The 26,811-nt window shown below is 36.3% G+C and overlaps 3 protein-coding genes and 1 pseudogene across 3 annotated transcripts; 2 read left to right on the forward strand and 2 right to left on the reverse strand.

The window, feature by feature from the left end:
* Positions 1-1,441: 1,441 nt before the first annotated feature.
* On the forward strand, positions 1,442-3,373 carry LOC133289116 (TMV resistance protein N-like). Its single transcript, XM_061486989.1, has 3 exons — positions 1,442-1,938; positions 2,167-2,514; positions 3,016-3,373. Exons 1-3 carry the CDS (start codon positions 1,442-1,444, stop codon positions 3,371-3,373), a joined length of 1,203 nt encoding a protein of 400 aa, XP_061342973.1.
* A 233-nt stretch (positions 3,374-3,606) lies between these two features.
* LOC133289117 (uncharacterized) lies at positions 3,607-6,292 on the forward strand (annotated as a pseudogene).
* A 1,588-nt stretch (positions 6,293-7,880) lies between these two features.
* Positions 7,881-9,497, reverse strand: LOC133289128 (putative UPF0481 protein At3g02645). The gene has a single exon (XM_061486999.1). The coding sequence runs from the start codon at positions 9,495-9,497 to the stop codon at positions 7,881-7,883; it is 1,617 nt and encodes a 538-aa protein (XP_061342983.1).
* An 11,418-nt stretch (positions 9,498-20,915) lies between these two features.
* On the reverse strand, positions 20,916-22,516 carry LOC133289102 (putative UPF0481 protein At3g02645). Its single transcript, XM_061486976.1, has 2 exons — positions 22,001-22,516; positions 20,916-21,774 (listed from the first exon to the last, which is right to left on the reverse strand). Exons 1-2 carry the CDS (start codon positions 22,254-22,256, stop codon positions 21,197-21,199), a joined length of 834 nt encoding a protein of 277 aa, XP_061342960.1. The 5' UTR covers positions 22,257-22,516; the 3' UTR covers positions 20,916-21,196.
* Between the last annotated feature and the right edge of the window lie 4,295 nt (positions 22,517-26,811).

Raw genomic sequence — 26,811 nt, forward strand, 5'->3', positions numbered from 1 at the left:
AGCCAGATCTTGTAATGAAAACATATAATTGTTATCTAAAACTTGGTGATAAATGGACTTGCGACCGTTTATTTACATAGAAACTGCAGTACATTGATAGAAAAAGGGGAAGTAAAACAAATGAGAAGATGAATTGAAGAAGAGACACTGCCTGTCACGACCCAAATTTGGGTGAAAACCCCTCTCGAGAATGTATGTATGGGCTGATGACAAATCCACCTTTATCCTAATATCTACATATCTTTCTTGTGGGACCATAAAACTAAAATTTGTGTAGCTTTCTCATAATTGTGAGGCGCATTATTATTTTTTTCTCTCGCCTAGAAGTATTGTGCATGGTATGCATCTCAAGATCTCCATTGATTTAAGAGATGCTACCTTATTACCCTATCTATGTCCATTCGACAAAAAGAAGATGAGAATCAGGTGTTGTAAAAATTGAAATATTTTAGAATAGCACTTGCGAATCTGTTCTTCTTCTTTTTCTTTTTTTCAAGATATTCCAATCGGTTATTATTTCGCCACTAGTCTGATTCAGGACAGATCTAAGGATTAAAATTTTAAACTCCTCCATAAATAATACTGGAGAGGATTTAACACCTTACACCAACTGAGTTATCATAATTTGGTTCTTCTTTTTCTTTTTCTTTTTCTCATTTGTAACACCAAGTTCCTCCATCTCACACTTGTTAATTCTGTCAAAGCTAGAGCATAGTTTGCTTTGTAGCCTATAACTTGAGCTACAGATCTTGGATTTGAACTTTTTTAGTTTCGGTATTTTAGGTATAATGTAAGCTACACAACATGGATTTGGATGTCTTTGACTTTCTGGATTTGGATGGCTTCGTTAGTTTATGTTAATGGCTATTATATGAGATAAAAAATTAGTTATAAATTAATTATTAATTTAGAAACTCCATTGCTAGTTACTGGATCTCATTCAAATTCTAGGTCCAGATCATTATATATTGTATGAGACTTTTTTTTGATTGAATTATTAATCCCATCCGCATACCTTTCGCGTTTCAATAAAGAGTTATCTGCAAAATCCACAAGTTCTTAAACAATTGCAAACTCACAACCTGTTAATTAAATATCTAGTTTATTAATTTAATTAATATCATATGCTGTATACTGTTTGGAGATGTAATAATTTGATAAGTGAAAGGGGGTTAATTGTTTGAATTGAAAGTGTACGGTTGTTTTTTTTATTGAAAATGACCCTAAGTAAATGGTGGTTCAATGTAATTTGCCCTATTATATTAGAATAATGAACTTGGTAGCTTCCATGTTGTTTCTGGCGGCTACAAAGTAAACAGATGGTGTGAATGTCATGAATTGGTCAATCTTAAGGTGTGCACCCTTCCCTTTATATCACTCTAAATAGAATATCCTTCTGGCTTCTGTATCCATAGTGTCTAGCAAGGTTGATTTGATTATGATGGCGCAACCCGCACCATCTTCTCCTTTTGCCTACACATACACCTATGAATATGATGTCTTTCTTAGTTTCCGTGGTGAAGATACTCGCACTGATTTTACTGGCAATCTTTATAGTGCTTTGAGTCAAAGGGGAGTCTTGACCTTCATAGATGATGATGGTCTTCAAAAGGGGGAAGAGATTACACCTTCTCTATTCCATGCAATACAAAAGTCCAGGATGGCCATCATTGTTTTCTCTAAAAATTATGCATCCTCATCATTTTGTTTGAACGAGCTTGTCCAGATCCTTGAGTGTTATACAAAGCAAAAGATGTGGATTTGGCCAGTTTTCTATGACGTAGATCCATCAGAAGTGCGACATCAAACAGGGAGTTATGGAGAAGCATTCGCAAAGCACGAACGGGGAAGATTCAAGGATGACAAAGTGAAGTTGCAAAAATGGAGGTTGGCTTTGAATCAAGCAGCTGTTTTGTTTGGTTCGCACTTCAAACATGGGTAACACACCTCTCCATGTTGCTTCTAATTCAGTTTATTGTTTCATGTTTCATTTCCTTTTGTTATTATGTATCAATTTAGTATACTACACAATCCGTTTACCAAAGTAATTTTTTATATGCCACACTAATTACTTTGATGTGCTAAAAGGTATACAAACACTAAATAAGTTCTTACTTGTGAGGATTAAATTTAACATGAATTTAATTTCACTTTAACTAACAGCAGGGGAGAATATGAGCACGAGTTCATTAGAAAGATTATAGAAGTGATATCTCGTAAGCTTAATCGACCTCTCTTGTATATTGCTAATTACCCTGTTGGATTGGAAGCTCGGGTGGAAGATGTGCACTCGCTTATAGGTTCTAAGTTTAATGACAAAGTCAACATGCTTGGGATTCATGGGATTGGCGGAATTGGTAAATCAACCATTGCACGTGCTGTATATAATTTGTTAGCATATCAATTTGAAGGCTCGTGCTTTCTTGCTAATGTTAGAGAACAGTCAACTAGGCATGGCCTAGAACAAATCCAAGAGAAAATACTTTCTGAACTAGTTGGGGAGAGAAATCTCAGGTTGGGAGATATAAATCAAGGAATTCCAATATTAAAAGAAAGACTCAAACTAAAGAAAGTCCTTCTTATTCTTGATGATATTGACAATGTTGAGATATATAGTCCCACATTGGTTGTATGTGCAACTAATGTGGAGTTTATAAGGCTTTGGACACTCCCACCCCTTGAGCTAGCTTTTGGGGTGGTGTATCCCAAGGTTCTTTACATGGTATCAGAGCCTCACCGCCCCCCACTTTCTCTTGTGGCGTTTCTTAGCACAGGTAGGCTGGGCCTGTTGCATTGTCCACTCTTCAAGCCCGATGGGCTCTCGTGTGAGGGGGCGTGTTGAGATATATAGTCCCACATTGGTTGTATGTGCACAACTAATGTGGAGTTTATAAGGCCTTGGGCACTCCCACCCCTTGAGCTATCTTTTGAGGTGGTGTATCCCAAGGTTCTTTACAGACAAAAAGGAAGAACAATTACAAGCAACTGCTGGTATTGGAAAAATCTATTTGGTAGCATCATCATTATAACAACAAGGGATAAACATTTGTTAGATTTCCATGGTGTTAAAAAAATATATGAGGTTAATAATTTTAGTGATAACGAAGCTTTTGAATTGTTTAGGTGGAATGCTTTAAAAAATAATGAAGTTGATCCAAGTTATATGGAAATGATGAAACGTGCAATACATTTTGCCCGTGGCCTTCCATTGGCTTTGGAAGCAATAGGCTCAAACTTGTTTGGTAAAACATTAGATGAATGGGAATCTGCATTAGAAGCGTGTGAAAGAATTCCAAATAGAGATGTTCAGCAAATTCTTAAAGTGAGTTATGATGGCTTGGAGGAAAATGAGAAGGAAATTTTCTTGACATAGCTTGCTTCTTCAAAGGTTGCACTGTGAGATATGTTACAAATATGCTACAAGCCCGTGGTTTTCACCCAAAATATGGTATTGGAGTGCTGGAAAAAAATCTCTCATTAACATTATTGATAATTGGGGATATGTAGAATATGACATCATCGTGACAGTGCATGACTTGATTCAACATATGGGAAGAGAAATAGTTAGACAGCAATCAATTTGGCCTGAAAAGCGCAGAAGGTTGTGGTTTTATGAAGACATAATTTTCGTTTTGGAGAAAAATAAGGTATGTAGCAGTCCTCTACCTTGTGTTATTCATTTTCTTTCTTTATATCATTAGTTGAGTCTGTATTATATTTCATGATTCTTTGCCTTTATTAATAAGAAACAATACAACCATTTAAATTTTGTAAATTTCCCTAAATTCTTATAAGAAGTTCCTGATGTAGTTGTTATAAATTATGGTTTCTGGTTGCTTTTGGCTTAAAAGGAAAGGGATGAAATTGAAGCCATGATGTTGGATATGCTGGAAGATAAAGAAGTTCAATGGAACGATGAATTGTTTGGAAAGATGAAAAACCTCAGGATGCTTATAAAAAGGAATACTTGTTTAATAAGCCCCAAACATCTCCCAAACAGTTTGAGAGTGCTGGAATGGTGGGGATTTCCTGCAGCTTCTTTACCATCTAATTTTCATTCAAAAAACCTTGTCATACTCAACTTGTCACACAGTTGCTTTCGATGGGACAAACCACTAGAGGCATGTATTAGTGTTGTAACATTCTTTTTTCCTGGATAAACATAGTACTCTTAACTCTTGAAACTATTAAATTAGATTTTATTTTGCAGAAGTCAAAGGTTTTGCAACAGTTGATTTTCACATGTTGTGAGTACATAAGACAAGTACCAGATGTGTGTGGTTTCCCAAATTTGACAGAGTTGTGTGTTGATGATTGCACAAATTTGGTTGAGATTCATGATTCTGTTGGATTTCTTGATAGTCTCCAAAGGTTCAGTGCTAAAGGGTGTACCAAGCTGAGGATTATTCCACGTGGCATAAAGTTGACATCTCTAGAGTACCTTTGTCTTCGGGACTGCAGCAGTGGTGTTGTTTTTCCAGAAATATTAGGACCAATGGAGAAACTAAAAGTTGTTGACTTGGAAGGAACTGACTTGAAAAATCTGCCACTTTCAATGCAAAATATTAAAGGCCTTGAATGGTTAAACATGAGCAGATGCAAAATGCTTGAAACTAATGAGTTAAAATATCCTTCAAATGTTGCCAAATTTCTTTCCCTTTTTGAAAAAGTTGGAATTACTACACTCAAATTTGGCAACCCTTCCTGCATGCATTAAAGAATGTCGCTTCTTGGAAAACATAGACTTGTCTCATTCCAAGAGCTTCGAAAAATTATAGGGCTTCCACCAAGTACACGTTTTTTATGGACAGATAACTGCACGTCATTGGAAGCTGATTGTTTAACTTTAAACCAGGTTGGTCTCTTTTTTGTGATTGTAAGAGTTATTAGTAAGTTGTTTTCCAAACTTACCATGCTTTTAATGACATGTTTGACAGGAAATTGATTCTTTTATGTCAAAAGTCTCGACTGCTCTGCCAGGACAAAGGATCCCAGAATGGTTTGACCACAGTAGCAAGGGAAACTCTCTACGTTTCTGGTTTCGTAGGGAATTTCCCTCTATCATTGTGTCTGCTGTTTTAGGAGTTTGGGATGATACTGAGCGTCCTTTCTTTCTGTTCTTTGATTTCCTTATTATAGTCAATAATATTGTAACATATAGTATGTATTTTTACGACTGGTTGGAGACTGATCACATATTTACTGCCAAGAACTTTAGCAATCAACCACATTGGGGTGGAGTAGAAGTATTCTCAGATAATGAATGGAATCATGTGGAGCTTTTATTTGTGATACGACCCCATCCAGATTGTTTAGGATCAATCAAATGACAGGAGTTTATGTGGACCGGGAAATGACTGGGATGGAGGATGTTCGATTCACAAATCCTTATCCTCCCACAAATACATGGGATGACTCCTGCTACAGCAATAGTGATACGGGAAATCAGCTTATGTTGCTGTATGAGGCACCTGATACACAACAAAATATTCAGGTCCAAAGTCCGATTTCATCAAGTGGCCAATTCAGACCAGAACTGCACCTAGGAACCAGTTCCACTATGTTGCCAACAACAATTGACGCATCTCTGATAAATCAAACTGAACTAACTCAAGATGATGATTTAGAAATGGAAGCATTTTATGCTTCTCTTGATTCTAAAACCCCTGTTGTTTTGAGTGAAGAGGCAAGGGAAGCTTTGAAAATAGTACAAGACTTTATCTCCAAGGATGCTTCAGTTTTGTTGCATCCTGAACACCGGAGTGTCATGAAAACTAGGCTAGATTACCTCTCCAATTTGTGTGCAGAGGATGGTATTTCAAGAGAAATGAGAATACTGATATCAGAAGCCTCAAGAGATTTAACTCATTGGTATAGGGACTACACTGAAGCAAGTATGAAAATTGAGTTCACAACATCCGAGTTGCAGAGAGCTGATGAATTAGAAACAAGTCTGGAAGGTAATAAGAAAAAGTTCAGAGAAGTTGTGGCCTTAGAAAAAGAGCTGCTTGACAAGTTAGCCTGTATGGAGAAAAGCAAAAGGGGGCTAGAAGAGCAAATCAATGTCATGAAAGCTAACATTTCTGCCTTTCAATCAGGAAAAAATGTGACCCTTATGAAAAAGAGAGAGATTTTTGAGGAGGGAAAGACATTTAAAACTCAACGAGATGAGTTGAGGGAAAAAGAACGTCATTTGAAACACGAGCATGGTTTGGCCAAGGAAACACAAACAAGAATAAATTCTGAATGGTCAGAACTAAGAGAAAAATTTAAGAAGATTGCTGAAGAGTGAGATGTATAGTAATTCAAGTAGAATTGACAATAGACTATAGCACCTAATCTATTATGTATGAATGTAGAATTATTTCCATTTGAAATTGATGTTGCATTAGGTTACATTTTCTATATATATTGTGTTATTACAAAGAAAATTCTGCAGAAAACCGCAAACCAAAATGTACATGTAAAGATGTAGATACTAAAGTACACCATATTATATGCGAAAATGCATTCTATTCTAACTAAGAATTTAGAGACTCGGTTTTATGTTACAGGATCTCATTTTTCCTTTCTAATAAATATTAGTTTTGGACTGGTTTAACCTTGTTCTACCTCTTTCCTTCAGCCACCTTACCAAATTTGCATGATTCTCGCTTCTCATTCATGTTGCCCACCAGGTTGCTTACTCATCTCTCTCAATCCTTTAGTAACCTTTCATCACTTATTTTAGTAACCGTTGTTCTTCCATCTTCTTTGTTACTCTCCACATTCATCCTTCTCTCCAATTCACCAACTCAACGCACTCTGTTTTTTCTGAACTAATTCCCCACCCAATAATACTAACTGGTATTTAAACTCAATCTACACTATAGGAAGGAACGTGCTATACAAATTCATAGTTATAGTATGGAAAGTGGTTACGTGGGTAGCTCTCAATTTCTCTACTTCTATGGCAAATGTATCCTCTCATGTGACATTAGGTCTCGCAAAATGTTACAAACATAAATACAAGGGAACACATTTTCTTGTCAATAAACAGATTTTTCCTTCCATTTCCATTCTTTTATTTCATTCTTCATTTCTGCAATATCAATTCCTATCTCTAAACAACCAGAACCGTAACATAAAAAATCTAAGCCGCTAATTAAAAAAGAACTGTTATTATTATTATTATTATTATTATTATTATTATCTTGAAGCATTCTCTACTCATCCTTTATTTGTATGCTGAGATGTTTTCAAAGAGTTCATGTCACATAAGAGAATCCATTCCAACTTCTTATATTCGACACGTTAGGACATGTTTTGATATTATATAATATTTTTAATTTATATAGTGTATATTATATTTAATATTCAATAATTTAACAAAAAAATAAAGCTAAACTTATAATACCCATCAATTTTGTAAAGAAACATAATATATCTCAAATGTTTATATTAAACTCAATAAAATCGTAATTGTAATCTAACGAATCTAATAGTTGAAACTCAAAATGCAATGCAACGTAACCTTTGAACTTTTTTTGAGTCTTTACAACGAGTATTGAAATGTCGGGAAGTGTCGGAGTGTCGATAAGTGTCTGGAAGTGTCGGACATGATACGTTAGGATTTTTGAAGTGTCGGTGCTTCATATAACACAATTTTTTCAGTGCTGATATATGAAAAAAATAAAATAAATTACAGACACCTTATTGACTCAATATCATTGCCATCAATTGTAAATTTTCATTCTTCCTCCCAATTTTTTTTTAACAAATCAATGATTCAAAATTTGTCTCTGAGGTCTGTATACTTGCTTTTTCTCAAGTATACTTTCTGTAACTTTTTTTACCTCAACCTGTAAAAAGAAAGATGATATGAAAAAAAAAAAAAAAAATCATTTATGTCTATAATGGCTGGTACAATCATAAACCGAGCAAAATGATTGAAGAGCCGTCATAGCCAAGAGCACAAAGGTGGCGAGAAATGTGAAGGGCTTCCAGGAAGAGTACACATAATTGGTGAAGACCCCATAAAGGTTGCCCTTCCTTTTATCATAGAAGTACTTGTTAACCTTCTTAATGGTGTTATCCAACTTCTCTGTCCTAGTAGGCCCAATGGATTTGCTCATCCCATTGAAAAGCTCCTGAGTTTCTTCCACACTGAGGGAACTTGTTGACTCTATGATGGCTGCATCCTTCAGCAGCTTAACATCCTCCACAGTGTCTATCATTGCACGCATCAACTCTGTGTACCTTGTGAATATGAGGAAATCTGGTTCAGTCAAGGCTTCATGAGCCACTATATTTCTCATTATTACTTCAGAGTTTACATCCAATTTGATCAAAGGGAGGTAAAATATGCCCTTCAACTCGTCGAATTCAATTGCCATGATGCCACCTTTGGAGGGTTGACAAATGATACCAACAGAATGAAGCTCACACACAGAAGGAATGGTGACAACCACAGGAGCTTCTGTTTCAGAAGGGGAAATTTCTGATGAATAACTTTGAAGCAGGTTTAACATACGGAGTATTTCATCAAGGTATTTTTTAATGGGGCGCAAGGAAGGAAGATTCATGTCCTTAAGCCTTTTGAGAGCCCCTTGTGTCCATGTTAGTTGGACATCAACTTTCTTTTTGAATGTGACTATGCCTTCAGATTCTGTACTTCCCATTGATATAGGATCACCAGTGGTAGAGTCATTACCATGGGGCATACACATACCTTGGCTTTCAGATGTTGGTGGTGTTATTGACTTTTCATCCTTAGAGACCATCAAATGGTACATGAGATCCAAGAGATGGTAATGCTTGGTGACAACTTCAGAACATGTTGGGGTTTGAGTTAACTTGAGTGGAGAGTGTTTCTCACAGAATGACAAGAGCATTGAACCCAAGTGTTCTTCAACTGAATCAATAGGTTTGGAGCTTTCAATCAACAAAATCCTCATCAACATGTAGGTTGGAATTTGGTTCTCAACCATGATAAGGTCTCTTATGATGGCATCTTTGGTAAGCTTCACACCACTTCTCTGAACTTCTTGTTGTTCTATTCCTGTGAAGATAGAACCAGACACTTTTTCGTCGAGATAGTTTTGAAAGAAATCGAGTAAGAACAAAACGTCAATGGCCATGGTGTATAACAAGGTATTGTCTTTAAGGTCCAAGTATTTGTGATAACAAGCACGGATAAAAGGTCCTGTGTTGTAGAGTTGCTGAACTAGTTGTTTGAGGTCATGCTTGTTGAAGTGGTCTAAGACCCTTTTGGCTGCAAGAATTTTGAACCTTTCCATGGGATAGAGCTCTGGAAGAAAATGGTTATATGGACCAATGGCTATAATTTGTGGGGTAAAAGCTTCTGGCTTGGCACAACTCAAAGATTTTGGAACTTGGTAAATGCAAACGGGCATTTTGTTCAGGATTTTTAGGTTTGTTTCACTTACCAACTGATTGATTTGGATAACCCAAGTGTCTTCATCTGATTCTGAACTGAAGATTGTGTTAGAGGCCATCTTTTGCCTAATGGATATGCTATGGAATATATGCAGGTATAACAAAACTGATGCTCGGCTTATTGATTGATACCACAAAGCTTTGGTTTATTTATAGAAAGGTGATAATAGATGAAGAAAATGAAATGATTGCTACAGTTACAGTTTAATTTAATATATTTTTCACAGCCACCTGTAGAATGTGCAAGAATTTACATTATTGTATAATATATAAAACATAATGGCATATAATGAAATGGATTTGCCACTCATTCAATACTGAGGAATGCGTCAACTATATGTTCATTGCGGCCATCCTGGAACATTTGAACCAATGAAAGGTGGCAAAAACTATGGACTCTTCAACTCCACCCTTCATTGATTAATTTGTCAAGGTGGGCTGCTATATCTTTTAAGCTCCTACTTGGTTTCATTTTTTTTTGTTTTCTGCAAATGGATTTGAGGTTAACAAACTAAACATTTTTTTAGTACAAATTTTTTTTAAAAAAATATTTAAAAAAACTGAAATCATTTTTTTTTTAGATAGTATTCTGGGTATAGAATCATTTTTTTGAACTAATTTTAATATAATCTTTTGTTATAGAAGGATGACGGTGCATGCAGAAAACAACTGGGATCAAGGTTTTCTTGTAAATATAACTAAAATTATCACGATTAGTATGTGATTACTATTTCGTTTCTCTTTACAAAAGCATTTTATGATATGGGTTTCAATTAGTCAAAACTCTAAATGAAAACGTGTTCCAAGGAATTGGATTACTACCAAAGTTCAAGGAAATCAACACCATATAGGAGGACCAGCCAAAAGGGACCCGGTAAATACTGGCAACTAGCATTTTGACAACTTTGAATTGTAAAAAGAAGAGCAAGTTGATACCACAATGCTAAAGCCCAGTGTCGTAATTTAAGCTTTTTGAGATGATGAGATGAAATATGTGTCATGATTCGGAATAGAGATATCAAGGGAGAGAGATTTTGGGGAAAAAAAACTTTGACTCACAACAATGGCCGAAACCCATTGATATTGGGGTTTCTGGCCGACATTTACCCGGGTACCCCCTCCTTGGGTAAATAATTCAAGCATTTTTTCAGATTTATGAAATATATCCGAGTATTCCCCTCCCTACCCGGGTAGGGTAAAATTTTAAAAAAATATCCGGGTAGACTTCATGGTCAACGATCAAACAAAGGCAGATTGGTGTTATATTTTTTAGAAAGGTTAATTTTTCGAAATAGTTTCTAATCAAGAGAAATTTGGCAATTAATTACTAAATAAGGGCTACGCCGATATTTGGACACGTTAAATGAATCGTTTAATCTTTGATTCCAACGTAAAGGGAATTGATCCAATGACAGAGAAAGAAACAAAATAACCATCGAGTCTCACTAATTTTAATTTTTGAGACCGACTTATACTTTTTTTTCTCCTTTTCAACTTAGCATTGTTACTTTTTTTTTTAGTAGAGTCAGCATTGTTACTTTGATCATATGTAGATGAGAAAATCTAAAACATTTTGTTGGATATATTAATAATATAATCCAATAATATATTCGCATATAAGTTCAATAGTTGAAAGCATGGTTATTTGGGTTCATATGGACTGGAGCCCACTATATCTAGGGTTTCCTAAACTTGAGGTAACACTGTTGAGCATTCCAAACTTGATGTCTCTTGGTGTAATACTTCAAGCACCTCTAAACCTTTCTCTCTCAAACTTATAATCTCTAACAATCTTGAAGTATTAGCTTTGTGTGTCGGATTTGAGCGAGTAAGGTGTCTATTCGAAGATCACATCGAGTGGAACTCATATTTTAAATCACTTTTGCGATTCGACAGAAGGATTTACCAGGATCTGAGTTTGAAGAAACCGGAGCTGCAACTTTTTGGTTCAGATCCTGAAAATTTCGGCCATTTTCAGAAAGTGAAACCTAATGGGCTTTGTTCTACTCGTTGAGACGATCGTTTTGAGTGGTCACTTGCCTTAAAGGGAGATCGGACGAAGGAGATATGGCCGTTTGAAGTCTTAAGTACACTTTTATGCAAAAAGAATATTCCTACGAAAAAGAATATTCTGAGGGAATATTTTGTTAGTTGGGAAATATTCTGTTAGGGGATATTTCAATAACAAGGGAATGTTTCGGTAAGTTCCTGGCAACCGGAGTAGTCTATCTTAAGGTTTTTTGGCGCTCCGAATCTATTTTTGGGGTCTGTTTTAGCAAATTCCAAGTCTACAGAGCAATTTGATGAAAGTTGGAGCCTTTGTTTCAATTTGTGAAGTTTGAGAACTACAAAGTGCACTCTTTCTAACTCTTAGCTCTGATTAAAATGGCTAAATGTAGTTCCTTTTATATTATAAAATGCAATCATTTGATGTTATTAAATTTTATGGTTGGAAATTACATGTTCAATTTGGCATGGAAGAACATGAAATATTTCATAATATATTAAATGATTTTGCATCTACCATTGAAAATGTGTATGAATATCAATGGAACAAAGATGGAGATTTTGTATGGATTACTTGCTAAATTCTCTAAATCTTAGTCTAGCTATGACTTGTAGTGAGTATAAGACGACGGAAAAGATATGAGATCATTTGAATGCTTAGTTCCAAAAACTAGAGGGGTTCTCCAAAACTCTCTTAGCATAGAAGTTTTTCTTTTTTTTTTGAATTCGAATTTAATATGGATTCAAGAATCACCTTTTAATTAATTGAATTAGTGAACATGAGGAACAAGCTTAAAGATGATAAATCTAATATGTCTGATAATCTCTTTGTCGATCTTGTGTTGAGTAAGCTACTTGCTAAATAGAGTTCTTTTAAGACTGAAATGCACAGACTAAAAGAATAGAATGAACTGGATAAATTAAAGAGGTTTATTTATATCGAGGATCAAAACTATTCTAAGAAGAGTTTGGAACAAATAGGACAACAAAAGTTAGTTGCCTACTTAGTTTTGTATTCCAATAAACCTCAAAAGAAGTCTAAGCCACCAAAAGGTGAATCTTCTTCATAGTTAGTGGCCAAAAACACTATCTTTAAAAGAAGAAATACAAGTGCCATAACTGTGGAAAGTGGGAGCACTAGGCAGTAGAGTGTAAGCTACCAAATAAGTTAAAGAATAACACACCACAAAACGAGGCTAATATGTTAACTATTGAACCTGAGCCTTAAGCTTTCATTGGAATGATGAAGAATGGAAAGGCCAGTGTCTCTTTTGAGTGGTGGTTGGAGAGCCGTGCTACCTGTCATACTACAAATGATAGGAATTTACTCACTAAGCCCATAGAAGTGAAAGAAACAGTGGAAAATTGCAATGGTAATGAGACAGATGTGACTCATGTTGGAACTGCAAATTTGGTGTTTTCTTCAAGTAAATTACTAACTCTAAAATAAGTTAGAGTAATACCTTTACTTAAAAAGAAATTGATATCCTTGCTTGATAAAGATGATATGTATTTCTCAACTATAAACTTGGTGTTTTCTTCTAGTAAACTACTAACTCAAAAACAAGTTAGAGTAGCACTTTTACTTAAAAGAAAATTGGTATCTTTGCTTGATAAAGCTTGTATGCCTTTCTCAACTATGAATGATAAAGTAACTTTATTTGTTAACTCTTGTTATTTTGATTGTGCATTCATGATTAATGATATGTATAGATTGAGTTTAGATACTATGAGCATAAACCATGTGAGTTCAACTTTGATAGATCCAAAGTTGTTACATAATGGACTTGGACATGTGAACTACGGGAAAATGCAACATCTAGCTAAAAATCTTGATACTCCATTAAATGCTTCTATTCGATTTGACAAATGTGAAGTATGTGCACAAATAAGATCACTAGAAAACCTTTTAAGTCGGTTTCTAAAACACACAACTTCTTGATCTAATACATTCATAGATGATTTTTCTAGATATTGTCATGTCTATTTGTTGAAATTGAAAGATGAAGTTTTTGAAAGGTTCTAGATTTTTAAGTCAAGAGTAGAAAATCAACTCAACTTGAAAATTAAGAGGTTTAGGAGTGATAGAAGAGGAGAGTACACAATAATAGGGTTCAAGGAATTTTATGCTTCGGAGGGCATAATACTTGAAACCACTGCTCCTTACTCACCCCAATCAAATGGTGTTGCTGAGCGCAAGAATATGACATTAACTGAAATGTTAAATTCTGTTACTTACAGCTGGCATGCCTTCCTCCTATTAGGGAGGAGCAGTTCTAACTGCCAATCACATCCTGAACAGGTTGTCGCACTCTAAGTTGTCTATGACTCCTTATGAGATACGACATAAGAGCTCTTGTAGATATGATACTCTTAAAAGACTTGGGGATGTATTGCTTATGTAAGAATACAAAATCCTAAGAGACCTAAGGTGGGACATAGAACCATTACTTGCGTATATCTAGGAAGTGCAGAAGACAGTCCTGCAAATAGATTTTTGGATCTATCTACAACTTGGTGATAGAATCCAGAGATGCATAATTCTTTGAGAATAAGTTTATCAAAGATCATGGTGTAAGAACCCGCACCGCTAATTTAGGAATTTAATTAATTAATTATGCAAAAATTAGGAAATGATTCCATAATTGACCCTAATAATTATTATGAGGCTTTAATAATTATAATTAGTGAGTAAGAATGCTGAAAGTCGCTTTTCGGAAGAAAAGTGCAAATACCGGTCCGCTAGTCGATATAAATGCGTACCGAAAAAGTATCCCGGAAAATTAAAGTAAGTGCATGATAATTATTAGAATAATATGTAGGACTTGTAAAACGAGTTTCGAGTCCAAATGATGAGAACTGGTGCCGGAAACTGGTATTGGCTATGAAAAGCGCGTATCGAAAAGGTGCTCAGAAAAATATAATAAAAATATGACAATTCTTGTAAAATTGAGTAGGTTAAGAATCCAAAGTTTGGGATTAAAATGCTAAGCGTAGCAATTAAAGCTAATATTGTGTGTTAGTGACTTAACCACTTATATATGCTTAATGGCACTAAACCCTAGGCCATATTGGAGGCTGCCTACGTGAGTTTTCTGATTTCTCTTCAGCCTTGTGCCTCCCATTGCCACCTTTGGCTCACAATTTATCTCCCTTCCTCTTGTGAGCCAAAGGTGTCACATTTCTCCTTGTTTTTGCCACTTAAACACTTGGGTGTGTGTGGGGTAACCTTGGTGGTGAGTTGTGAAGCATTTCTGAGGATATGCTTGCTGTTGGTTGAGAGTGTTGGGGATGTACAGTCTGAGCTTGTGTGAGTGGGGCTTGCTCTTGGCTTCTTGAGCTTCAAGAAGCCACCTTTTGGCACAAAGGGACTAGCTTGAAGTGTATTTTCGTAGCCTTGTGAAGTCAGAACCTTGGAGTTGCATTGGAGGCTTTCTTTCTGCTCCATTTTCGAAGTTTTGAGCTCTTGAGGTAAGCCATGATCACCTAAGTGTCATTTTGAGGCCTAAAACTTGTTTAATCTATAAAAAAGAGGAACTTTAACCATTTGAGTAAAAGAATGTGTTTCTGGGTTCATAACATGTTGGGTTATATCTGTTTGGGGAGTCATTGGACTCCCAATCACGTTTGGACCCTTAAATTTGGGATTATGCAGAAGTTGGCTCGAATTTCTGCATTCTGTTGAAGAAGTATTCGAATACTTTTCGTGTAGTATTCGAATACTTGTTCATCAGGAAGTCGAATACTCTTGCTGGAGTATTGGGATACTTTTCTGGGAAGAAAAGTATTCGGTTACCTTTGAAGAAGTATTCGAATACTGGAAAGTATTCGAATACAGTAAAGTTTAGTATTCGGATACTGAGGTATTCGGATACTGGGGGGGTTAAGTATTCGGATACTGGTGAGTATTCGAATACTTAAGTGAAAGTAATCGAATACTTTCTGGAGAGCTGGAGTATTCGAATACTGCTCGTGGAGTATTCGAATACTTCCTGCAGAAACAGCATGTAATGAGTTAAAATGAGTAAGAAAGACTTAATCACTTAGTGTAATCTGAGCTATGATTATTGATGATTAATTATGGCATGGGCAGATTGTGATTGTGTTGTTTGTGGGCCTTGAGCTTGTGTGGACTCTTGGCATTGGATAGTAGCTTACAAGGTAAGCTTTCATGTCCTCGATTTAGCCATGTTGTGGTTCCACCATGTCCCATGGGGGTATGGTTATATGCATGCTGTGTTACATGCTTTGGATATTTGAAATGCTGTTGAGCTTTATGTGTAATGGCTTTTAATATGCATGTGTTGTTCCATCTTGACGGTAAGCCTGAGTATGTGGCGTCATACAAGATGGTGATCCGGGGTGGATGCAAGTGGCGTCTTGCACTAGTGTGGGTATTTGGTGTATATAAGTCCTGCATTTCTCTGGCCAGTAGAATAGAATTGACACACATGACATGATTATCTGCTGCATTGCACTATTTTAGAACTGATGATGATAAACTGCTTTTGAACTTATATTGGACATGTAAGTGAGCTTGGGGTGGAAGATCCTTGAGGACTCACTGTCTTACTGAGATTTCTAGTTTAGAGATCTTACTCCACGTTTGGGGAATGCTTATTTCAGGATCAGGTAGTATGGGGGCTGATGCCTCGGGCGGCAGGAGGCCGGAGCTTAGCTGATTATGTTGTCACTGCTTTTATGCTAGCATGACTATATTAGATGTTGTTTATGTTTCCCGCTTTGAGATTATGTTGTTTATGTTGAGACTGATGTTGGGCTTTGTTGCCTTATTTGAGTGAGCATTGGGATTGTCCGTGACACTTTATGTTAGTACTTTTGGATTGGAGTTGTATAACCTGCTAGTTGGTCCGGCCTACTTGTGGTAGTCCCGTGATTTCTAGAGACACACTATTCTTATCTATGTTATGAGGTATTTCAGTTAGTGGTTTTATTGCAACTACATACAGGCGATGTTTTATTAATTGATTAATAAGCAAATTGGTAATGATAATGACATCATAATTGAAGAGAAAAAGATATTCCGCATTTTTAATTAAGCGCTGCTTAATACGATAGTATGATAACATTACCGGATATATACGGGGTGTTACATTTATAGTATCAGAGCAATAGTTCGAGGGAAAATCCTGTATGTATTGCAATAGTTAGGATGTTTGGTTGTGTCTGTCCGGTGTGTTTACTCCGTCGAATTTTATTATGATAATGCATATGTAATCACATTGTGTGGGCCTGATCAACTCATAATTTGTGTAACTTGTGTAGAGTCATGGTAAGGTCCGGGAGAACACGAGAGACTTCTGAAGATCAACCCGATCCTATCCTGACTGCATTGGCTGAGATGCAGGCGGCTAGGTTAGCCGATCAAGAGGTCACTAGATTGGCCAACGCGGCAATGATGGATGTTGTTCGCGAGGCGAACCGGATAGCCGCAGAAGAGGTTCGTGAAGCGAACCGGAGGACCACTAAGGATGTCCTCGAGGCGAACATGACGATGATGAGAATCATGTTGGAGGAGATGAGGGCTGGTTCTGCTGTAGGCCAGGCACCAACGCCACCGCCGCCGCCGCCTCCACCTAGTGTTCAGGATAAGAGCCTTAGTCACATTGGCAGTGCTGCTCATGTCGCTGAGACGAGGGAGACTCTTGTAGAGCCTGCTGAGGATCGTGATGTGATAGATCGCCGGCTGAATGCTTTCAGGAAGCATAAGCCACCTATGTTTGAGGGGTCTTTGGATCCTATTGCTGCTGCAAGATGGCTGGAGTCGCTGGACAAGATATTTTCGAGTCATGCAATGTACAGACCCACAGAAGCAGATGTTCTCGACTTACATGCTGGAGGGCGATGCCCATGAGTGGTGGACGAACACCTCTCGTGCTTATGAGATGCAGGGTCGTGTTTTGACGTGGCCATTCTTTGAGGAATGCTTCTTTGACAGATACTTTCCCTACGATGCGCAGGAGAGGAAGCAGGGGGAGTTTGATAGATTGGTTCAGGGCTCGATGTCTGTTGACGAGTACCTGACCAAGTTTAATGAGCTAGTAAAGTTTGCGCACTTCCGGATGGTTCCTTCTACTCCGTTGTTTCTGGCCGCTAAGTTCCGCAGAGGACTTAGTGAGGTGATTGCTGAGCATATTGCTGGAGCTGCTTCGAGGGACTTTGGTACACTGGTTCAGCAGTGTAAGGACATTGAAGATGTCTGCATAGCGAGCAAGGCCAAGAGGGCCAAGGTCGACGAGACCAAGGGGACTGTTGGTTCCATTCCTGTTCCTACGTTCTGGAAGGACAAGAGGTTTGCCGGGAGGGGCAAGGGTAAACAGTTGGCTACTAGACAGGCGCCTGGTCAGTTCAAGAGGGCTGCTTCACAGCAGGGGAGTTCTGCTAGGCCTCCTTCCACTCCGAGATGTTTGGGATGTGGAAAGGAGCATGTGGGACGTTGTGCTTCGGGGCAGTTGGTTTGCTTCCAGTGTGGCAAGGAGGGCCACTTCTCTAGAGACTGTCTGTCGTCGACGGCGAGAGCTACAGCTGTTCAGGCAGTTCCTTTGCAGATGGTTCCGATGGCTTCTGCTTCGGCACCTGCGGTGCCACCTTCTGTTGGGCGTGTATACACCTTGGATAGGCAGCAGTCGGACCGCGCTCCGAACCTTGTTAGAGGTACTGTGTCTATTGGTGGTATTGATGTTGATGCATTGTTTGATTCCGGGGCTATGTATTCGTTTGTTGCTACCCCGATTGCTTTGGGGCTTGAGCTGCCCATGTCTGTGCTTTCTCCACCGTTGCGGGTGACTACCGCCACCAGAGAAATATGTGATTCTACCACTGTACATCGCGATGTAGCGTTTCAGTGGGACGGCCGTGAGTTCTCGACGGATCTGATAGGATTGCCGATGGCCAACCTTGAGATTATTCTGGGCATGGATTGGTTGTCTAGAAACTGTGCAATGATTAATTGTCGTGCAAAGCGCGTGGTGATGTCTCCGTGTGATTTCACAGCTAGTTCCTCGCCATACATTTCATTGCTGCAGGCCAAGAGAGCTTTGCGAGCAGGGGCATTGGGATATGTCTTGTTGGGTGGTTTGGTGAGTGGGACACAGGAGGATATCACTGGCATTCCTGTGGTGGGGGAGTTCCTGGAGGTGTTTCCTGAGGAGATCCCTGAGTTTCCACCACAGCGGGAGATAGAGTTCTCCATTGACTTGTTGCCTAGTGTGGGGCCGATTTCTTTAGCTCCATATCGAATGTCACCACCGGAGTTGGCTGAGCTTAAGAAGCATATTGAGGATCTTTCGGCGAAAGATTTCATCCGACCGAGTGTGTCTCCTTGGGGAGCACCGGTCATCTTTGTGAAGAAGAAGGACGGGACAATGAGATTGTGCACCGACTACCGGTAGTTGAACAAGGTGACGATCAAGAACAAGTATCCCCTTCCTCGGATTGATGATCTGTTGGATCAGCTCAGGGGTGCTTGCGTGTATTCCAAGATTGATCTCCGGTCCGGATACCATCAGATTCAGGTGAAGCCGGAGGATGTCCCGAAGACCGCGTTTCGTTCGAGATACGGTCACTTTGAATATTTGGTGATCCCGTTTGGACTCACCAATGCACCAGCAGTGTTCATGGATTACATGAACAGGATTTTCCATCCGTATCTGGATCAGTTTGTGATTGTCTTCATTGATGATATTCTGATCTACTCCAAGACTGAGGAGGAGCATGCGGAGCATCTGAGGGTAGTTCTGCAAGTGCTGAAGGAGAAAAAGATTTATGCAAAACCTTCTAAGTGTGAGTTTTGGCTCAAATCAGTCAAGTTTCTGGGGCATGTGATTTCAGCTGATGGAGTTACAGTGGATCCCAACAAGATCGAGGCCGTGCTAGAATCAGTAATTGTGACATTCCAAATTGAATTATTGAAATAGTAGTTTGCATAAGAAGCCTGCGGGTCTCTTTCTTAATTGAAACTTGGCATCACATGACCAGGTTATTGTAAGTGACTTGACTATTGGTCCTGTTCATTGAAACTAGACAATGGTTATTCTCTTACAAATAAACATAAATTGATTTGCTCTTTGCAAAACAATCTGTTTAGGCCTTGTTCATAATTTATGAAACTGGCTTGATGCTTATGAACATAATATTACAATGCTTTCTGACATTAATATATGTTCTTCTTTGCCTGATGATATGATGCTAAGTTCTTTTAGTAAAACTAGACATCTTTGGTAGATTATTCAACTGATTGAATTCATAATAATATGTAATTCATATTTGATATTCTACAGAGGATGGCAGAGATGGAGGAGAGCTTAATGAGAGGGATCTTGACTAAGATCACCTCCTTGATGTAAATGGGGACTTGACAGTTCACCCGTTATTGTCCATTTTGATGGAGTCCATTTATTTGAGACTTATATTTTACTATCTTTATTTTATGAACATTGTTGATTGTGAACTGATTTTGAGACTTATTTTGGATGTTGGGATTTGGATGAGTTTAGATTGAATCTAAAACTCAAAATATTTATTTTAGTATGTTGGTCTCATAACAGATTCATGATAATGATGATTTATTTATTTAGATTGAAAATGACGATTGAGTTTAATATTTTACTCTTAAAACTCTTTGATTGATCCTAGTTAACTGTCTTGGACTGGATATGAATGATTCATATTTGTTTGAACATTATATTGATCACTCTATTGGATTGTGCTATATGGTGAACATAAGAGGAGATTGTTGGATATATTAATAATATAATCCAATAATATGTTTACATATAAGCCCAATAGGTGAAATCATGGTTATTTGGGTTCATATGGGCTGGAGCCCAATAGCTTGCATAATGTCTAGGGTTTCCTAGGCTGGAGGTAACACTGTTGAGCATTTCAAACTTGATATCTCTTGGTGTAATACTTCAAGCACCTCTAAACCCTTCTCTCTCAAATTCATAACCTCCAACACATTTAACCTCAAATCTGTAAATATTTTCCTCATAAATTACAATTTCTAAAGTACAAAATGGTAAAATAAAAAAATAAAAAAATGAAGGGCCCTTTTTCATAAAATATAACATACTGATAATAAACAATAATTTTGCTAGAGTATCCATGCTACGAAGTCTTTTAGTAGGACAAAGTTGAGAGAAGACATATAACATGTGTACAAACCAATGATGTCAGCTCAGTTAGGGTAAAGGATCGAGCTGAGTGGATAGGGAAGAATTTCGGTTTGATTTTCACTAATATCATCTTAAGAGAGACATAAAATTTTAATTCTTGACTCGCCTTGTATTCAATATTTTAATTTTATAACCAATTCAAAGACTCGAAATTCATGGAGATACTTATATAAAAGCTTATTTGTCTCAAAGAAATAATTACGGATGGTATAAAAAAAATAAAAAGAAACATATCTACAAATTGAAAAGCTATAATGGATTTCTGCCTTAATTTCTGCCACACATATATAATCAAGAAAAACAATTCTGGTACCACAAACAGGTTAGCTGCTTTGCATTACTTATGAAAGCTATTGATACAAGCTCATATGTCCTATATATGATCGAATAATTATAGAAACCTGCAACCATGGTAAGCGTATATATCTGATTACAACAATAAACACATGTGAACATCCATAAACACTAATTACCATACTAATAACACTACATCATTATACCACTAAAAAACATCACCACACACAACCTCTAATAAGAAAAATGATATGAGAGAATCATTTCAGCCTGAAATGACTACGACAATCATAAACCGAGCAAAGTGCTTCAAGAGCCGTCATGGCCAAGAGCACAAAGGTGGAAAGAAGTGTGAAGAACTTCCAGGAAGAGTACACATAATTGGTGAAGATCCAATAGAGGTTACCCTTACGCTTATCATGGAAGTACTTGTTAACTTTCTGAATGGTTTCATCCAACTTTTTAGTCTTAGTAGGTCCGATGGATTTGCTCATCCCATTAAAAAGATCCGTAGTTTCTTCCACACTGAGAGAACTAGTTTTTTCTATGATTTGTGCCTTCTTCAGAAGCTTAACATCCTCCACAGTGTCTATGATTGCACGCATCAACTCTGTGTACCTTGTGAATACGAGTGAATCTGGTTGAGTCAAGGCCTCATAAGCCACTATGTTTCTCATTATCACTTCTGAGTTCACATCCAATTTGATCACATGGAGGTAAAACATGCCCTTCATCTTGTCGAAATGAATGTCCTTGATGCCACCTTCAGAGGGTTTAAAACGGATCCCAACAGAAAAAAGCTCACACAGAGAAGGAATGGTGACAACCACAGGAGCTTCTGTTTCAGAATTGGACAAATCTGATGATAAAGGCTCAAACTTTGACAAATGGAGTATTGCATCTATGGGTTTTTTAATTGGTTCCAAAAGAGGAATATTCGTGTCCTTAAGCTTTTTGAGAGCATCTTTTATCCATGTAAATGGAACTTTAACTTTCTTTAAGAATGTGACTATGCCTTTAGGAGAACTAGTGGTACATGCATTATTACTAGGGGGTTTACATACCTTCGGATTCAAATGTTTGTTTTTCTGGCTTTTCATGCTCAGAGACAATTAAATGGTACAACAGATCCAAGAGATGGCAATGCTTGAAAGCTTCAGAACATTTTGGGGTTTGAGTTAACTTGAGTACTGAACAGTGTTTCTCACAGAATGACAAGAGCATTGAACCCAGGTATTCTTCAACTGAATCTTCAGTTTCGGATCTTTCAATCAACAAGATCCTCTTCAATATGAAGGTTGGAATTTGGTTCTCAACCATGATCACGTCTCTTAATTTGTGGGGTAAAGGCTTCTGGTTTGGCACAACTCAAAGATTTTGGAACTTGGTAAATGCAAACGGGCATTTTGCTCAAGATTGTGAGGTTGGTTTCGCTAACCAAGTGATTAATTTGGATAACCCAAGTGTCTTCATCAGATTCTGAACTGAAGATTGTGTGAGAGGGCATGTGGGGTTTTGCTTTGCTGAATGGATGTGCTATGTGATCAATATATGCTAGTATTCCACTACTAATGCTTGGCTTAGTGACACCATAAAGCTTTGGCTTTTTTATAGAAAGATGATAATGGATGAAGAACTTGAAATGATTGCTACAGTTACTGCGTAATTTAACTTATTTTTCACATCCACCAGTAAAATTTGCATGATTTATATAATATCAACGTCAACATCAATGTCAACCTCAACAATATCTTTATTCCAAATTTATTGGAGTTGATGATAAATACAACTAAATAAAGAATAAGTATTTATAATTGTTTACTTTTCATAGCCACTCGTAAAATGTGCTTAAATTATATAAATATATATTATTAATATCAACATCAACGTCAATAAGACATTTATCTAAAGGGAAATACTACTCTCATTTTAGATGAGGTAGTTATCTCATTTTCTCTCACATCAAAAATCACACCCCTTCTTTTTTTCTTTTTCTTTTTTACTTTTTAATGGTGGACCCCACTTAAACTCTCTCTATAGCATGAGATAATACTCTCATGTAACATAAGATTAATATTCCCCTTATCTAAATTAGTTGGAATCGATAATAGATAAATCTAAATGAAAAATACAAAAAAATTAAGAAAAAAAGATAAAAATAAAATTTAAGTTTATAAATAAAATAAAACATTATTCATAAAAAAAATAGCAGTAAACAATTATATAATTGTATAAAATAAAACACATAATTTACAAAATACACATTACCCCAATCAATTGACCCAAAATAAATGTCTATCTGATCATGTCAACTATGAGTTTATTGCAGTCTCCTCCGCCAATATTGAATTAATGGAATGTGGCAAAAATTATGGACTCCTCAATTCCACAGTCAAAAAGAGAATTAAACACTATGAAATCAAAGTTATCTGTGTATATAAATAATTTTATTTGATGTGATAAGAGAAATAGAGGAGCTGCAGGGAGCGAGAGATATATTTTTAAAAACTGAAAATTATGAATATTTTCAAAAATAAAAAATATTTTTTTTTTTTTTTTTTGGAAAATACAAAAAAAATTATAAAAATTAATTTCTGAAACCAAACAAGTTCTTTAATATAATTTTGGAGTAGAAGTCTTCGGCTATTAACTTCTAAACGGTTCTTTTCCTCACACTACTCCAGTTATAGGATTTGGATTTCCTACACCTATAATAATAACTATAAGGAGTGTAGCCAATGATAGCAGCTCAACTGATATAAGGAAGTTGAGTGGATGGAAAAAATTCTTGGTTTAATCCACTCCAGAGGAAGGGTATAAAACTTTAATCTTTAACATGTCCCGCACTCAGAAATAATCTCATAGCCAGCTAAAAAAGCTAAACCTATTCGGGTTGGTATTAAAAAAAATGCAAGAAGTGTAGCTTCATATCTTATCATACTTAATATGAATTTGAAAAGTTGAATAATTCAAATGTATACGTGTATGATTTTCCTCACATGAATGGAGAGACAAGAAACAAATGTCAATTTAATTTTTGTATAATAAATAAAGGAAAATAATAATCTCATGTTGTATGAGATTATTATCTCATGCACTAGATACAAATTGAATGTAGAATTTGTTATGGACCTGACAAAGACTTCTAGAAGGTTCAATAAAGGACAGCACAAACAGGAAGGGAATCTTCTTGTTAATGGCGATTCTATCCAGACAGTTAAGTAGTTGGACTTGGTCCCTCAATATTCCTAAGAGGCCCAGAAGTACACTCTTGCCAGGTAATCCATCTATAAATAAGGGGTTAAGCCAATGAGGTACACACACTCTAAACCATCTCTTCTAGCTTGTCACTGTGCACACACCTCACGCCTTAACTATGTCGTTTGTAATATTGTGCACAATGATCCGCTGATCTCTAAGGTACTCTCTATAGGTACCCTGAGAGAGGACAAACAGATCATATATTAACATACCAATCCCTGATTGGACATATCGATCTATTAGATCGTAATAGGATTCATTTTAATTTTTTTTCTCTTCCTTATTATCTTTCCTCTCTCTTTCATTTTTTTTTTTTTGGGTAGAACCTCTTTCTTCCATTTGTGTGTGTAAGAGATTGTTTTCTCTTATGTTAAATGAGAAAAACAATCGCCGTAAATAAATCAATTGAGCATTTTACAGATCATTTTTTCACAACATTTTTACATAAGTGGTTGAGGTACAAATAATTAACATGTAATATGATGAACAGGATATTAATCTATTACCAATTAGATATAGTAATCATCACATGATACATATTGATCTATACCAATTATCAGCATAAATAATATATAAAAAATAGTATACCACCAAGCATAACGATAATTAGTATAGGGTTATTTCAACTTAATCAATAATATCAAATTTAATTTTTGGGTACATAGTTATGTTTTGATTACAAGGGTTTTGCCGTCCTTGTAATTCTGTGGAACTCAACCAATTTAGTTGAATAATTAATAAACAAATGGAGAAATTTTCAAAAAAAGAAAAGAAAAATGGTGTACATCTATCATTTCTGTACACACATTAAAGCATGAATTAGGTGCATGCAGAATACAACTGGGATTAAGGTTTTCTTGTAAATAGTACTGCAATTATTATGGTTAGTATGGGATTTGTAACATCCCAGAAAAATAAAACACTTTAGATTAACTTAATTAAATTTTAAGAATTTCATAGAAAGAGTAAAATCTCTTAAATAATTATTTATGATAAGAATAAGAATTTAATACTTAAAATTTATGTAGCACCGATACGACACGTGACACGACACGACACGTTAAAAATAAAGCACTTTCACACACGTTAAAAACGTAAAAGTAGATGTGGGGTCGTACAGAGGGAAAAAGAATGTAAAGAAAACAAAAGAGAAAGTGACAACCATCCATATACGTGTGAACCAAGATCATCAAGTGGGAAAAAAGGGGGTTGACAGTTAGAAGTTGAGAACAACTCATTTGGAACGTAGTTGATTTCCTGGATTGTCCCCACTCACCTATATTGATATCTATTATATACAATTAAGGTTATTGATAAATGTTAGACTCAATAGTAATAAACTTAAAAGTAGACGTGGGGTCGTATATATAGTCATGTAGAGGGAAAAAGGATTAAAACAAAACAAAAGAGGAAGTGACAACAAGTATGTATATATATATATATATATATATATATATATATATATATATATATATATATATATATATATATATATATTATATATATAGGCAGGCAGGATCCTTTGACACCGGTGTCAAAGAAAAAGTTTGACACCTCATCTGAGAGCCGTTAGATTAAAAAAAATCAATGGTGTCACATGCTTACAAATCAGAATCGTTGATTTTTTTTAATCTAACGGCTCTCAGATGAGGTGTCAAACTTTTTCTTTGACACCGGTGTCAAAGGATCCTGTCTCTCTCTCTCTCTCTCTCTCTATATATATATATATATATATATATATATATATATATATATATATAATATGTGTGTGTATGTGTGTGTGTGTGAACCAAGATCATCGAGGGAAAAAAATGGCCCCACCTCAGTAGGTTACCCAGGTTGAATAGGTAAAGAGAGAATCTAGATTCGATTATTATTAAATATATTTTTAGGGAGAGGCTAAAAGTTTTAATTTTGCCTGCTCCGATTCGGGATTAGTCTCATAATCGACTCAAAGAATTGAAGCTTGTGAAAAAACCTGGGAAGCCAACTTGCCTCAAAAGTGATAATTAAGGTCGATATAAAAAAAAATTGAGTTGCTAATGAGAACAACTCATTTGGAACATGGCAGATTTCGGGGGGCTAGGGTTGGCCTCGCCCCTTTTTTTTTTAAATATTATATGTATAAAATATCATTTTGGTAATATTAATGAATTGTTTGTCCTGAAAATTAAACCCTTCAAATTAAAAAAAAAAACCCCGAAAAGAAAATTATATCCCCTTAATTACCTACATCAAGTCTATTTTAGCGGGAATGGCCCTTAAGTCTCTAGGCCCAGTTCGTATTTTTTTAATAAATAATATTTTTTTTAATAAAATAATATCTTGTTATTTTTTAATAAAATGATATCTTATGATTTTTCTAATTTTTCATAATCTTCTCTCTTCTCTCTTCCTCCTTTGGTGCTTCCTTGTATACCTTGGCTGGCTTATCTCGAGGTTCAATCACCTTCCCACTCCAGTGGTGATTGCATTGCAGTACTCTCTTGGATTAATCACAGTGTCACTAGGCATAGTCCCCGGAGCTCTTTCATTAAATTGTTTGGCCAACTGTCTAATCTGAGTTTCAAGATTTCGAATTGAAGCCTCCTGATTCTTGATCGATTCTTCTTGA

Source organism: Gastrolobium bilobum, unplaced genomic scaffold (assembly GCF_033153095.1).
Source record: "Gastrolobium bilobum isolate Gb01-03AN ecotype WA unplaced genomic scaffold, APGP_CSIRO_Gbil_v1 utg4504, whole genome shotgun sequence".
Lineage (NCBI taxonomy): Eukaryota > Viridiplantae > Streptophyta > Magnoliopsida > Fabales > Fabaceae > Gastrolobium > Gastrolobium bilobum.

Excerpts from the sequence above, each read along its gene's own strand:
- LOC133289102 (XM_061486976.1), bottom strand. The coding sequence starts at position 22,256 with ATGGTTGAGAACCAAATTCCAACCTTCATATTGAAGAGGATCTTGTTG. Across the intron at positions 21,775-22,000 it reads ACAAACATTTGAATCCGAAG|AAGCTCCTGTGGTTGTCACC; the intron begins GTATGTAAACCC and ends ATTCTGAAACAG.
- LOC133289128 (XM_061486999.1), bottom strand. The coding sequence starts at position 9,497 with ATGGCCTCTAACACAATCTTCAGTTCAGAATCAGATGAAGACACTTGG.
- LOC133289116 (XM_061486989.1), top strand. The coding sequence starts at position 1,442 with ATGGCGCAACCCGCACCATCTTCTCCTTTTGCCTACACATACACCTAT. Across the intron at positions 1,939-2,166 it reads GGTTCGCACTTCAAACATGG|GGGAGAATATGAGCACGAGT; the intron begins GTAACACACCTC and ends AACTAACAGCAG. Across the intron at positions 2,515-3,015 it reads GTTGGGGAGAGAAATCTCAG|CATCATCATTATAACAACAA; the intron begins GTTGGGAGATAT and ends TCTATTTGGTAG.